Source organism: Pempheris klunzingeri, chromosome 20, assembly GCF_042242105.1.
Source record: "Pempheris klunzingeri isolate RE-2024b chromosome 20, fPemKlu1.hap1, whole genome shotgun sequence".
Lineage (NCBI taxonomy): Eukaryota > Metazoa > Chordata > Actinopteri > Acropomatiformes > Pempheridae > Pempheris > Pempheris klunzingeri.
Genome location: NC_092031.1, coordinates 22342722 through 22357876, shown reverse-complemented (window position 1 = coordinate 22357876; position 15155 = coordinate 22342722). Strand labels below are relative to the sequence as shown.

At 45.8% G+C, this 15155-nt stretch overlaps 1 protein-coding gene across 1 annotated transcript in view; it reads left to right on the top strand.

Annotated features, from left to right (window-relative positions):
* The first annotated feature begins 6204 nt into the window (after positions 1 to 6204).
* The window catches only part of dnah9 (dynein, axonemal, heavy chain 9), a 119089-nt gene continuing 110138 nt past the window's right edge, over positions 6205 to 15155 (top strand). Inside the window, exons 1-11 of the mRNA XM_070851240.1 lie at positions 6205 to 6552; positions 6988 to 7184; positions 7272 to 7430; positions 8809 to 8939; positions 9045 to 9256; positions 10552 to 10785; positions 10956 to 11123; positions 11608 to 11724; positions 11879 to 12029; positions 13001 to 13115; positions 13306 to 13374. Of these exons, the coding sequence (XP_070707341.1) occupies positions 6205 to 6552; positions 6988 to 7184; positions 7272 to 7430; positions 8809 to 8939; positions 9045 to 9256; positions 10552 to 10785; positions 10956 to 11123; positions 11608 to 11724; positions 11879 to 12029; positions 13001 to 13115; positions 13306 to 13374 (1901 nt within the window). The remainder of the gene's footprint in view (positions 6553 to 6987; positions 7185 to 7271; positions 7431 to 8808; positions 8940 to 9044; positions 9257 to 10551; positions 10786 to 10955; positions 11124 to 11607; positions 11725 to 11878; positions 12030 to 13000; positions 13116 to 13305; positions 13375 to 15155) is intronic.

Here is a 15155-nt window from a genome sequence, read left to right as displayed (position 1 = left end):
GAAAGTATCTAGCTCTTTAGCTGCTAAATGCTCCACTATGTTCACCGTCTAGTCTCGAACTGTGTTGATATTTATTATTGCTCTTCTATAGTTTAACGGTACCGACCTGAACCTTAATCCAACCAGCTGTTTGTCTTGATGAACAAACTCGGAATATTCACATAAAAGTTGTGCATTCATTTGTGTTTTCCTTCCATATTATGGGAATGAACAAAGTGAAGTTGAAAAGTTGAAAAATCTGTATTAGGATTATATTCTGTTCTGACTGACTTGCTTTCTCTCCATATTGGGGAACAAGCAGCTTTATGTTGTACAAGGTCAAATGTGACCTAGAGCCATTCGCACAATATCAATCCAACATGTGCCTGACTCTCCCGTTTAAAATGGGTTTCATACATGCTGAGACTTCTATTAGCTCTCAATAATACGTGTGAAAAAAGCCCTACATTTATGTCATTCTGCTGGTCCCCCGACAGCCATTACTAACCCAATATCCTGTTTCAGAGAGAGTGAGCCTCCAGCATGTTGCTTTTGGCCCCTCACCAAATCGTGAAAGTATGAAAATTACCCATCCAGTCATGGCCTGCAGCTCTTTAAAAGCCATCAGCGGTCCTTCTGACAAACCTCCACATGGCTCAGAGGCCAGATCTGACTGGCAGAACACGACTGTACCCACCGCCGCCGACCGCAACCCCCCCACCCCCCCACCCCCCCCTCCGAGAAACAAAGTAACCAGGGTCGTTTTGAGCCATTTGTAAGGCCACATAATTCAACGACCGCGAGGCCTGGCGATTACAGCTATGCAGAGAGCCCAGATAAACAGCACCGGCTTCCTCTCGGCTTGTTATCAGCGTTCTCATACGCAGCGCTTTACCCCTGCCTCGCTCAACGTGTCACATCCCACTGGAGTGTCGGAGCCAGAAATAGCTCGACATGTTGTCTCTGGTGTGCACGCCCTTCTCTTTCTGTGAAGACGTGACACAGGAGATACTTTCTATCACTATAGTGGGTTCCAAATGTGTAAACTCAGACAGCCACGGGAGGACCACTTGTGTTTTCAGTACTGCATAATAATACGTTGTCACTGAAGTTCAATGAGGCTGTCAAGAGAAGCAGCATTACCTCACGACTGACAAACAGGAGAAAACATTGTCAGAGGGTGAGAGATGCAGCCGACTTCGCGGATAGTTCCTCCTCTGATTTTCGCCCTCACTCAGACTGAGTCAAGTATGATTAATGCTGCTGCTGTTGACGCGGAGTGAACAAATGAATCAAACTCCATCCAAACCGAGAAGGAAAACCATCATTCAGAAGCTTTTCGGGATTACTGGCATTCCCGAGAGGCTGAGGTATTCGCCAGATTCCTCAGACACATTCATGCACAAACAGCGTCAGGTGTCAGGTGCTGCTCTCGGCCCTGCCAGTGTCAGGTTAGGATTGTCCAGACCGTCAGCTCGCCGACGTGAAGGGTTTGAACTGGCGAAGCACCAGGAGCCGGGCTGCTGCTGAAACAGATGCTTGCCTTTATGAATTGTGGCATATCCTCAGTACTAGACTTTGCGTCACATTGCTCGGTTAGCCAGCCTTGCCAGGAATGACTTGGAAGCGGCGTGCGAAAGCCATCCTGCCACACAACTCATGCAAACGTGAAGTGCGTGTGTTCACTTAAATTGCAGATGGAGCGAGCTGAGGGAAACCGGATGCAAAACGAATTACATTTTCTGTGTCCACTTGTGGTCTCCCTGTGGTTTTAGTGTTTTTGAGTGTTTGGCGGCTGGTCGATGAAATTGCCTCCTTTGAAATCGAATAGTCCCAGTTAGCTCCGTGTGTTCTATCATCACCGAGAGAGCTGGTTATGCTTGGCGTTTCACCGCCGCATGCATGAGGTCACTGTCAGGCACACAGGCAAGAAACGTATGTTTATCTCACAGACGTGTGTGAAGGTTTGCAAGTGTGTGTGTGTGTGTGTGTGTGTGTGTGTTTGTGTGTCAAAAGGAGCTGTCAGTGTGTTATGCTGCAAGACCCCCCCCCCTCTCTCTCTCTGTTGTAACTGACGGTACTAGTATGGCTTACACATCATCTGGCTCTAGCCACAAGTTCATGGACTGGTAGAGCACCCGTGTGTGTGTGTGTGTGTGTTTGCACCCTATTAAAAAAATGCACATGAACTAAAGATTACTAGGAGAAGAATCGAGCTCCACAGTAGAACCCTGGTCTGACACATGATTACACACACATCAAATTCAAAGGATAATTGTGGAACTTGGGTTTTATTTCTGTTGATTAGGATTACATTGTTCTCGCCATGGTAACTGTTGAGATGTAAACTGTCCCTGGTAATCTCCCAAGGCAAGAAGAACCTCGCGTTTGTTACCGTACATGTACACTTATGATAATAACATTTGGTAAAAGTGGAAGCTGTTTGTAAGCTGCAATGGGCGGTTTCAATAATGGGGTTCATTTGTGATCAGATGTTCCACTACATGTAACATCTAAACCTTAGTGTGCCGTCATGATGGCCCACACTGCTCGACCAAACCAGAATTATCTTCTGTTAGGGCTTCGCTTCTCTCACAGGGCCTCCGTGTTTGACTCATCTGAGAAGTGAAACAGAAAACTTAAAAGAGTGACGGGAAGAGAGGTTTGCTCAACCAGGTGTACCCGGAGTCCAGACTGGGACGCGTTTCAAAAACAAGTCATTTTAGAAGCTGCAGTTAGACACAGAGGAATGTCTGCAGAGTCCCAGAGTGTTGATACGAGTAAGCTAACGTGTGGAAATACATAAGTGACAACTCCGTACGTGTTTACTCTTTAGATTCTTGGCCGCGACCCAAGCCTGTGAGCCCGGTTTAGCTTTATTTTAGAGGAATGAGGATGTGTCGACGGATAGTTTGGGACAAATACCAACACTGTTAGTCCTCCTGAAATGAATCCAACTCGGCTCTCTCACCCACCCGGTGCTGTTGCCCATCTGAAAGCAATAAAACGAGGAAGAGAAGAGAAGGACGGGCAAATTTCAGATGGCGAATAAAGAATTTTAACAGGTTAATAAATACCTTTTTATCCTGTACCCGTTTACAAGGTTTTATGTGAAGCTGAAAAATGGTCAACTTTCCACAGTGAAGTGGTGTTTGACTGACAAACAACCCGAATAAGCAAGCTTCATAACCTTTGGTAACGTGTGAGATACATGAGATTCTAATGTTGCACGCCGTTTTAATCCGTATTCATGCTTTGGGTTTGTGCTAACGCAGACACAGATGTTCTGAATGTGGGCCACGGGACCCGAGGACAAGGTCTGTCTCATTCAGACTGTTTGATGATTGTGTTCAGATGGATCTGTGGAACTTCTTGTTCTTTGCAGAGAACACTGAAAATGTTTCAGCGATGCATTTGTAAGACTTTGTGATGCTTAAATTTAAAGCCTCGGAGGAGCATGAAATATAAGAGCTTTACCGACCTCTGCTGGTGACGGGGAGGAAGTGCAACCAACCGTGTCTCACTCACATCCAAACGCCTCCTGGTATATAAAGCTACAAAACAGCCAAGCAATGAGGTCATATATCACGTTAGGGCATTACTTTCAGGTCTTTATAGTAGCACAGTATCTGTTTAAACCACATCACACACTGCATTCATTTTTTTTTTAGGCTGCTGTTTAATTGCACTGCGTTATTCTGGGAGGTTTTTCTAATATTTAGTCCAAACTGATATAAATGTTGTGGATAAAGTGTTGGAAAAAACTCGTCCGTGACCATAAATCAACTCCTCCCTAAAGCAGTTTCAGTAAAAGCTGAGCACCGTAACCTTCACGAGGGGAGGATTTATTGTGGAACTGTTGTTTTAGCCAGTTGGACGTCACAATAAAAAAAACAAAAAAAAAAAAACAACTGGCAACTGATTTTCACATTCTGTTGAAAATTGAAAATGTAACCAGCTGCATCATTGTAATCTAAACTCAAACAAATAGTTTGGGCTCTGTGAAATGATGGTTTACATGTATTGAAGTGCGTGTGATGACATTACAGGGGAATGAATGAACACAACCCCACTTGTCATAAATAGATACGTGTATTAAAGTAAATGGAATCTGTGCCTGCTGATGAGTTCAACACATTTCATACAGTATCACAATAGCAATCTTTTCTTCTGGTTACAAGAAGTCACACTTCCAGAAGCAGGAAGTGTAATTTTCATAGAAATCTCTCCAGTCTGAGCAGTGATTAGCTGGTTGCCATTTTTATGCCGTGGCCGTCTTCCTTTAATTCTCCTAGCCGATGTAAAGATAAGGGGCGAGGCAGACATTCCTGGTTTATGTATTTCAGCGTGCAGCCACCCAGCTGGATGCAGCCAGCAGCTCCGTCATATCAGTGACCGAGCGGCTCGTTTGATTCTGAAATGGAAAGTCTGGCTGCGCTGCTTCTCTTTGGTCTGTCATCTTAATCTTCAAAGTCATTCAGAGGAACTGAACCTCCTTAGTTGCTGCATCTGGACAATCTGAGTGACTCACACCTTCCGGTCCCCCCCCCCCCCCCCCCCCCCCACACACACACACACACACACACACACCTTCCTTGGAGGTCTATCAAACCCCACCATGATATTGCACCTACATGAGACAAAAGATGTCCAAGAAAACATTTGATGTTCCGCTGATGATAATCCTGTTTCTCATCCTACATCAGAATACTGAACACACTTTGTTTATTTTTCCTGAAGCCAGATCACACTAAACAGCTTGTGTAGTCTGACCATTGCTCCCAGGGAGGCACAGATGAGCTCCTAAACTTGTTATTACTAACTTATTTTGCGCTTTAGTTTGCAAGCTGAGTGAGTGTGACGGTCTGCTGTTGGCCCGTGTCACCGTTCAGAGGACTCAACAGGTTCAGATCAGCCATGAGCTCCAAGACAAAGGTTTACTGAGCTTGGAGAGATGTTTGTCTGACTAAAACCAAGGAGCTCATCACATCTGAGACATGCACTGATGGTAAAGAGCTCATCTGGTGACGTGCTGTCAGTGCAGCAGTGCCACCTTGTGGCCGACTGTGGCAATCACATCTTTTGGAATCAATCAGAACTGCATGGATAACATGAGTACAAACATTAGTCCTCACCAGGAGACCACCAGGAGAAACGTTTAAGAAATAGAGACAGAAACAACAAATGACGATAGTATTACCTTAGCAGCATGCTTGTCCTGTCCTGTGGGCCAATACGAGCGATCACTCCAATTTAATACGCACATGTGTATTTAATCAACTTATTATGAACAATAAATTGACATATCATTGAGTTCCAACAGCAACGTCTTGAGGCTTCCCTGACCACATTTGAAGTGGATCTGGTCCACTGGCTGGTCTTGAGCCGCCATAGAGTAAAACACAGCACTTCCTGTCTCCACCAGGTGGCGCTGTGACTGAATATTGACATGTGACGGCTTCAGGGCGGAACAAGTACGCCGTTAAAGTTTTAACAACTTTTCATCGTTGATGTTTATGTCCTTTCTACCAGCTGACCCAGTTTGAAGTGGATCGCCTCAATCCCCTCAGACTAGTTCGTTCATTTATGACCCCTGTGAAACCGCCAAAAAATACAATATGGCCGACTTCCTGTTGGGTTTAGGTCATCGCCTCGGGAAACTTTTTTTTTTTTTTTTTTTTGTACATCTTGAAGAGATACATGTACCTGCCGAGTTTCGTTCATGTACATAAAACACAGTGTCCGGGCTTGAATTTTGGGGCCACGACTGATGCGTGTTCAAAGTTTCATGAGTTTTCGAGTACGTTTAGGCTCCTCAAAATGGAGGGAAGGAGAAGGAGAAGAATTCCTCGGGCCCTAATGATAAAAAAACCAAAAAACACACACATCACAGGTACCGGTGCCCAGTGAAGGTCAAACAGCCCGATGAAGTAACAGTAAGTTTCACTCTAGTTTTCACATAATGGCCCTTTATTAGCTCCATTGTTGTGGCCACACTGTGACAACAGCCCAGAACAATGGGTGTCAGCCAGCTGCCTGACAGACAGACAGACAGACAGAGGGATGTGCTGGTCCTGGGTCAGCTCCAGGTCGCTCATGATCCCCTCAGCAACGGCCTGATTAATGCAAACACTGCGTTACTATGGAGGCCGGGACACAGCCAGTCTACACACACACACACACACACACAGACACAGAGAGAGAGAGCGGGACAGCAGAGCGGACATGGGGGAGCCACCTGCTGAGGACAGAAGACTGGACTTCATAGCGGACTACGTGCTGCGGACCCTCAAGCTGAAACAGGACAGGTGGCACAAGTGTGTGTCCCACGATGGGAGCCTGCAGGTGCTGCAGGACTTCCTGGACCGGGCCGATCAGAGGACCCTGGTGGTGTCCGTGACCGCGGCCGGACTCCTGCAGCCCTCCGCCGCCTTCAGCGCCGCCCCCGGAACCAAGGCGGTCTACTTTGTGAAGCGGAGGAGTGTGTCGCTCCGTCCGGACTCCATGAGGGAGCTGGTCTGCGGGGACCTGTCCTACGCTCCGCTGGAGCAGTTCTCTGCCCTGGTGGAGGAGGTAAGCAGCAGGGCGGAATGTGTTAATTATTAGGTTCATATGGGGGGAGGAGGGGAAAATCACTTCAGTTTCACAAGATCTGTCTGCTGCAGAGCTGTGAGTGCCGAGATTTGACCTCAGTAAAGGTACTCATCGAGTCTTCTAATAATCTTCTCAATTCTAATAATCTTAGTAGAGGCTTTAAAGCCAGAGAGGGTAGCCCCTCTGAAGGATGCATGACCTTAAAGCCCCCATCATTTGGTGGTGTAGTAGAAGACATTGTAAAGAAGAGCATTAGGCCCACTTGGCCTGGGCCCTCACCTCTCCAATCCACTGATGGAGGTATCCTGTTATGTTACAGTACATCCAGTGCTAAACCGTCACTGTGACTCAGCCTGTGTTGAGTCTGGAGCAAACGTTGTCCCGTGCTGAGTGAATCCCCCCCCTGTCCTCCAGGTTGTGGCCCCGCTGCTGTCTAACAGCAGGAACCACACTGAGTGGCCACAAGTGGTGCGTCAGGACATCAGACGGCACGTCCACTCCCTCAAGACCAGTGTGTTTGTGGTGTCGGGCCAAGTCCGAGGCCGGACTCTGCTGCCCCCCCCCGCGGGCTCGGAGACAGTGGACCGGGCTGCCCTGGAGACGGACAGCAGGTGAGCGAGAGCGCGAGGCAGAACGGCTCGTGTCAACGCCTCATTTGTTCCACACGTTGCGGTCTGAAACGGTGTGAAACTTCACAGGGGAGGAAGAGTGGATGAGGGCGTCGTCCACTCCTTGGAGTCGGCAGTGATCGAGTGGAGCCATCAGATCCGCGGCGTGCTGAAGAAAGAGTCCTCTGCGGCCCTGCTGGACGGCACAGAGCCGACGCCTCACGCAGAGCTGCTCTTCTGGAAGAACAGGTCAGCTCCTCCTGCATATCCACCGGCAGCCACTTGTTCTGCTGCTCTCATCAAAATATCACGTCCCTACAGGACCTCGGAGTTGAATTGTTTTAGAAGTTTTTGCTGCTGCTACTAATTATCGAGTTTCAGAACACCTGTGCTATCAAGTGAAAAATGTCATTTGGAGCCTGGTGCTCTTTGTATTACTTTCTCGTAACTACTGACGTGGCAGAATTATGTCTGTAGAGGCCAATCCCCTCTGCTTTCTTCATTTTGTTGTTGCTCTGCACAAATGTGACAAGAACTTCTCCATCTGCACCTGTGCAGATACAGACACAGAGAGCAAAGATGGCGATGAGTTCAAAAATTAGCCAAGAAGTAATATTATTGTGTTCTAAGTGGAGATTTACTCATATTTAATCATTCCACGCCACGCAAAGTAGATTACACCTAGAAAGTGCCAGGTGGAACGGTTGTAAAATGAACGTTAGCTTGAAGCAAGCAGTTCATGTATGTGTATTCACCCGTTCACACAACACTCACACACTGATAAGAGGGACTACCAACAAGCTGCTCATCACCATTCACACACACACACACACACACACACACACACACACACACACACACACACACACACACACACACACATTCGCACACCAAAGCAATTTGGGGTTCAGTATCTCCCAATTAGTGGATGACCTGCTGAGCCAAAGCCATCTAGTGTAATGTAATGTAATGATGGCTCATCTAACTCCTGCGACTTATGATACAATAGAAATGTGTCGTCATCGTTACATCCTGCTATTTTATGATGCACTTGAATGATTTCAGAGATCCAGTGTATGGGAGCGTGCTCCGTGCACACAATAGTACCACCTCTGGAAATACTGTGAGACTTGACATAACAGAAAATAATTTTTGACTCAGTAGAGTAAACGCATCAGACTTTTACTCACAGTAAAATAAAAATGTCCTGACAGCTCGGATGGAGCTCAGGACTCAACCTGAGGACGACCGCTGTGTAGCAAGTGATTTCTCTGTAGCCTTTAAACTGTGTGTGACAGCCCACCTGTCTGAAGTGTAGAGAAGCACAGAAGGTCGTTCACTGTAAGATCTTGACCGATGTGTCTGTAGTGCTCTCTGTAATCTTTATAGAACAATATTGGTGTTGAAATGTGTGGGGGGGGGGCCTGATGTTGAGACATAGTCCTGTGTGCAGAGAAAGCCTGTTTAAACCATATTTTCCAGAACAGAATGGCTTTGAGGCTTTCTTTTTTAAGCGTGTGAGATTTGTTCAAACAGCGTTCGAGTGTGAGATTGAGCCTGAGAGCGGGGTTCTCATGACAGAAACCTTTTCACACTCCTTTTTTTTTTTTTTTTTCTCTCCTTGAAGACATGCAGATCTGGAGTGCATCCACTCCCAGTTAAACTCCTCCAAGGTGAACAAGATGGCGATGCTGTTGGAGGCTGTCGAGAGCAGCTACTCCCCTGCTTTCACTAACGTGCAGCAGGATGTCCTTGCAGGTAACGACACGATGTATGCGCCTGATGATGTGAGGCTTTCTAAGGTGGAGCACATGAATCCGCTGTTTCAAATGAGCTGACTTTGATCACGTCCTCATTGGCCAGCCTTGGAGGAGGCGAAGGACATCTGCGCCTACCTGAGGCCCCTGCAGCGCCTGTTTGAGGACATGGAGAGCGCTGAGTTTCCTGATGTCGGGGGTCAGATCAGCCCTTTGATGCACACCGTGTGCCTGGTGTGGGCCAACTCCAGATACTACAACACCCCAGCACGCCTCATTGTTCTGCTGCGGGAGACCTGCAACCTCCTCATACAGCAGGTCAGCTGCAGTCTCTTCTCTGCATCAAGTGGCAGTCCAGTCCGACGAGAAGGTTTTTCTTCTTTCATCTTTTGTGGCAACAGTCAGTGCGGCTGAGCAGTCATTACTGCGGGGCTTCTGAGCAGCACTTGTCAGAGATCACCTGTCAATACAGAGTGGGCGGGGGGGTACTGTGATCTGTCTTCCTGGGTTTTCTGTCTGTGGGTGGAACTCTTTTCTTCATCCTCCTCAGCTATGAAGGCCTTCGCTGTTCATGCTGTCACTATTGTTCCCTTAGGTTCAGTTTCTTGGCACAAACCTCTATTTTCGCTACCAGAAATGTGTTGTGTAGCTGGCTGGATTAATCCGCTAGAGGGACCTGAGGCAAAACTAAGCAGTGGGTCCATACTCACATCCCTCCCCAAAGTTCCTGTCATTCTCAGGATTGGTATATATCCTGTGGTGTTCAAGTGCCCACAGTGCACGTGGCAGATTACACATGGCACTCTCAATTTATTTTGCCCAGAGCCTCAGAAACCAACTGGTGCTCCTATCTGGAATACCATCCTGCTCAGGTTTGTTGTGTGACAGTTTGAAATATTCCCTCCAGTAGGAATATTCACTATGCATGCATAAAATCAGCTGAAATGATGAATAATAACATTGTTAAGACTTTACATAGGTGGATTGATACCGCTCTCATATCTGTCAATTAAATATATAGCAGGAGCCAGGAGACGGCAGACATTTGACTTGTCACTGTAGGAAAAGCACAGGTGTAAATACTTAAATGAAAGATGGCTGGATTCTACTTAGTTTCAGGTTGCAGCATTGTGCATGCTGCTTCGCCATTACGCCTTATTGCGACAGAGCCATTGTTAATGTTAATAGTAACACTTGTGTTTTTCCTATTATGAAAAGCTAACATGTCTGCTGTGGAAAAAAAAAGGCTTATGACTTACTGAAGTCACAATGAGGTTGCCAGGCAACCAGCAGACACTCCAGGAAGTCACTGTGCCTGAACGAGAAGTAGGTCCAGCTCATAGGTCACTATCACAATTCTTTTTTATTTCTTTTTGTGATGCACGTAACAAACAAAATTGAGCGTGTTAATTTGTGAGCTTTAGAGATACTGGTGGGTTGATAGTTTCTGTTCGATGATCCAGATACAGAATGTGGAAACAAAGAAGCAGCTTGTTTGGGCTTCATGAAGAGATTAGAGAAATCTAAGTTCATAAGCCGAGGATAATTAGCCAAACGTTTAGCTGTCCCTGTAGCATGAGCCGAGCTAACCTGCTCCTGCTCTCCAACATCAGGCCAGGGTGTACCTAGTTCCAGAAGAGATTCTGAGAGGAGAGGTTTCAGAGAGTCTCCTGAGGGTGCAGACGAGCCTGGAGATCCTGCAGCTCTTCAGGAGCACCTACGAGGACCGAAGGGCCAGTCTGAGCCAGTACCAGAGGAACGGGAACTTGGTGAGGCCTTGGGACTTTTCCCCTCTGTTGGTCTTCTCTGGACTCGACTGCTTTATCAACAGAGTCCGGACCGTTAAGGTGAGTGTGGAAACAGTATTCATTACTCAAAAAGGTGCAGAATCACTGAAAAGTATCTGCGTTTTTGGTTCATGGATTGAGATGCCAAAGTGAAACTTAGGTGCTTTCTTTGCAGCGCTATTGCAGTTTAGCTTGATTGCCCTCCATTTTCCATTCCTGTTTCCCTACAGGACGTCCTGTTGACAGCCGTGGACCTGCTGAAGCTCGAGAAAGTGGAGATCGGAGGCGTCCGAGGCCGAGCCCTCAGCCAGCGGGTCCAGTTGCTCCACCAAGAGTTTGCGGACACTTACAAAGTCTTCACAGAGAAGCCGTATGACTGCTTGGACCTCAGCAACAGGGTACAGAGCTTTAGAATCACACGGTGCATGAAACTTTCGTTCACTTGCCTGCTGGGAAAAATGGGCTATAATTGTGCAGAGCAACTTTGAAGGTCAGTTTATTTTCAAATGGGTTTCCTGAAGTATGCGACACAGGCTACACGCTCAGTGTCATTTTTACTTCTCAGCACATGCTCTCTTTTTTTCCCCCCCTCGAGCTGGCGAACACCACCACTGCCTGATCACTCCACCGTTTGAGAAGCAAATTGTTTTTCTGACCAAACAGATTTTTTTTTTCAGTGCCATCTAGTTGCTTAACCAAGATGTTCCTGAGCAATAGCAAGAAAAGCAATTTACTTTGCTTGTAAGACCCAGTCAGTGCTCTCCGCTGGATGGCTTTGAGGCAGTCAGATGTGAAAAGGAATATGCTGTGCTGGCTCTGCGTTAGCATGCAAAGCTGTGTGGCGTTTTGGCTGTCGGTCTAGCTGAGCTATCTGCCCTGCAGGAGTATGAAGAAGATGTGAGGGAGTTCAAACTGAAGGTGGATGACACAGACCGACGACTAGGAGCTGTCTTCTGTCAGGCCTTTGAGGACACCTACGGACTGGAGCATGCCTTCAAGGTCTGAGGACTTAATCTCTCTCTCTCTCTCTCTCTCTCTCTCTCTCTCTCTCTCTCTCTCTCTCTCTCTCTCTCTCTCTCTCTCTCTCTCTCTCTCTCTCTCACACACACACATTTATTTCATTCAAGCCCTTTCACTTATCTGATATCTGCAGGTTCTGGAAATGTTTGGCAGCTTGCTGGAGCGCCCCTTAGTGGCCACAGACGCTCTGCACAGATACCCCCTCCTTGTCTCCATGTTCGACAAAGAGCTGGACTGCTGCAAACTCCTCTACAACAAACATGTGCGCTCTGCAGAGGAGCTGGGTGAGAGGCATAACAATGCCCGTGTTTTACACAGCCGCTTCACAGACAGACGCCTGAGTGAGCAGTACGTCTCTGCAGGGAGCACACTTGTGGATCCCACCCAGATTGAGAAGTCTCCCAGATGGTTTGGCTTTGGCATATATCTACCTGGTGAAAGGTGACCAGGGTTAACCCTACGTGTTCAAGGAGAAAACGAAAACCCATATTTCTAACATGCTACCAAACGTAACTGTGAACAAACCCCTGTACAGTCGGGGATATTTGATGTGTTCTAACACCTGATGCAACTAATGAGGCCCTTCATTAGTTCCATCAGCTGTGCTTGAGACAACATCTGATTTGCAAATGAAAGCTCTTATGTGGGATTCTATTCAGGGGGCTGAATCATTTCGAGACTGCAGAAGTCATTAAAAGTGGCATATTGTGTTGAATTTGGAGAAACCACCAGTAATATTAGTTGTGTTGAGCTATTTCAACTGTTCTTCTTTGATTTGTTCATCGAACACAGCTGAAAGTTTGTACATTTATGCAAATACACCAAATTTGAGTGCAACTGTATTCCCCAAATTGATATCCACAAGACAGCCACAAGGACACTTTTGAAAAGGCATGTTGGTCGTTGAAGAGATTACATTTGACTAAACGTCTTAATTAAAAAGAGGTAGGTTAAGAGAGACCCTTGAAATTTTTGCATACTTTAAGTAATTTAAAGCCCTTAAAGCTTAGAGTGCTGTCACGTTGCTTAATCAGACCTCTACTCCTTTGTGGGTGTGGGCACTTCAAATCTTGTAACGCGACGTAGATAACCTTCACAAATTACATTTATCACTTCCTGTACAGAATTAGGTTTAGGCAGTGCAGCATGCCACATTTATGGCATCTCTGTGAAATGAGTAACATAACATTATGTACAATTCTTAGCTCAGTCTTTTCTCTGTGCGCCAGGAAGCAATGACTCTTCTCATCCTCAGGTTGGACGCCAGTGAATAAGAATATGCCAGCAGTAGCTGGAGGGCTGAGATGGGCCCAGGAGCTGCAGCAGCGCATTCAGACCCCCTTCTCCAAATTCAGACACCTCTCCTACCCGTGAGTCTCACAGTAGATTAAAAAAAATGAATTTCGGTGTGGTCATGCATTTCCAGTGGTCACAGTGTGAATTAATTGCTCTGCGACTTGCTTTAAAAGCCTCGTAAAAATGATGTTTTGGAATACTGGCCACTGGAAAGATATTATATTTAACCTTTGCATGGGCCGTAAAATCGCGTCCTCTCTGCAGGTGCCTGGAGTCTGCAGGAGGAGCCCGGGTCATCCACAAGTACGAGGAGATGATGCAACTGCTGGACAGGTGGGTGCAGATATGATCTCCTTGTATTACACTGTATGTCATCATGCTTAGATGTATGTGTTATTGAATAAAAAAAAGAGGAAGGAAGATTAAACAGAATTGAAAGCGACAGAATAGAACGGCCCGTTATTGGACTGTAAATCTAATAAAAGCCAACGACATGAATCAGATATTAGTTCTGTCTCTGACATGTTTTTTTTTTTTATTCCTGTAATTTTACAGCAATGCTGTATTTAAACTGAACATTTGTGTTGTTGTTAGTTGAGTGTCTAACATTTATGAAGCAGCCCCTGTGGAATAGCATGTAGACATGCAGCTCCGGGCGTGATTTATGTTCTCATTACTGTGGCGCTGCTCTGCAGATTATTTCACAGGAGTCCCATAATCCCATATGCTCTGTCGCTGCTCACTGATGCCAAGTGAGAAATGGCCTTTTAGACCACTTCCAACTTCAAAACCCGGCAAGATAAAGCATCCCATCGGGGCGGAACGCTGTTTGTGTGGAGTCACACTGAGTTGTGAGAGTCAAAGAGAGACAGGTTTTTTTTTTTTTTTTTTTCTGTTTCTGTATTTCTTTTGATGAAATGTCCTCACACAAAGAGGAGAAAGATCCCACACGGTGAACGGGTTTCAGGTTTCCACTCTAAGGTTACCAAATAACAGAAACACCGGGCAGTATAACAATATACCTAATAAATGAATACTTAAAATGAGAATATATTTAAAAAAATACAGAGGGGAGGGGGTTTGTGTCCTGCAGCACTGGGTGAGGAACACTGGCTCTAAACTGTCAGTACTGCTCAGTAAACTATGGGGTAGAATTTGACTCAAACATTTGAAAATGAGCCAATGACAAGTGAGTAAAAAGGTTGAGGGAACGTCGTTTTGTATTTCAAAAGGTGCGAAAACTGCGTTTAGCGTTAAAACTCAGCAGCAGCAGCAGCCCTGCGACATTAGCAAACATCTCTGCGCACACATGTCGCTAGCAGACATGAAGCAGCACTGCCTTTCACGGGTTATCTCAACCTAAAGTTGTGCGTTATGTAAGTAAGCTTTATAACAGTAGAGATGGGCCCAAGTTTTTGTTTGTGGCTAAATGAGAAAATCCCAGCGAAAACGGACGCAGTCTGTTTGGGTTTTAACCATTCATTCTTTATGTTATGTTCTCTTACACATGTTGTAGAGGATGAGGAAGGACAGCAGTCAATGTAGCAGTTAGGTTAGACCAGCTGCGACAGTTTTGATAGATTAATTGTGCGTCAGAGTCATTTGTCAAACCAAAGTAACAGAGATGAATTGCTTTTACTTATAATTTACTGATAAGACAGAACAAGCAATTAAGGGAAATAGTGAAGGGCATTTTCATTTTTTTATATTATTATATGTTCTGTCTTTTCTTTGTATGCCATACGGTTTATCTATTAATTGATAAATAATGACCGTTTGTTTAATATTAGCGTTATAGCACTTACTAAAATTGTGTGTGCATTGTGGAAGATTAAAGGTTAGGGATTCAGTATAGTAAGGTCTTTACAGCTAGGTAATATAAAAGTGCTGTTGACTGTGTGTAGCATTCCCAAAAGTATGTCACAAATGTATATCACAGTGTGCACACACAGATACACTCACGCACACAAATTCCCATTCTTTATGCTTCACACGCTTCATATCACTTCCTCACTTTTAAGTCCCCCTTCCTAGAGTAATGGAATGATGAACAACACCAGTTCTTTGCCCTCAATTTACTCCCATCAGAAATTAGAGGCCTTGTTATACTGTAA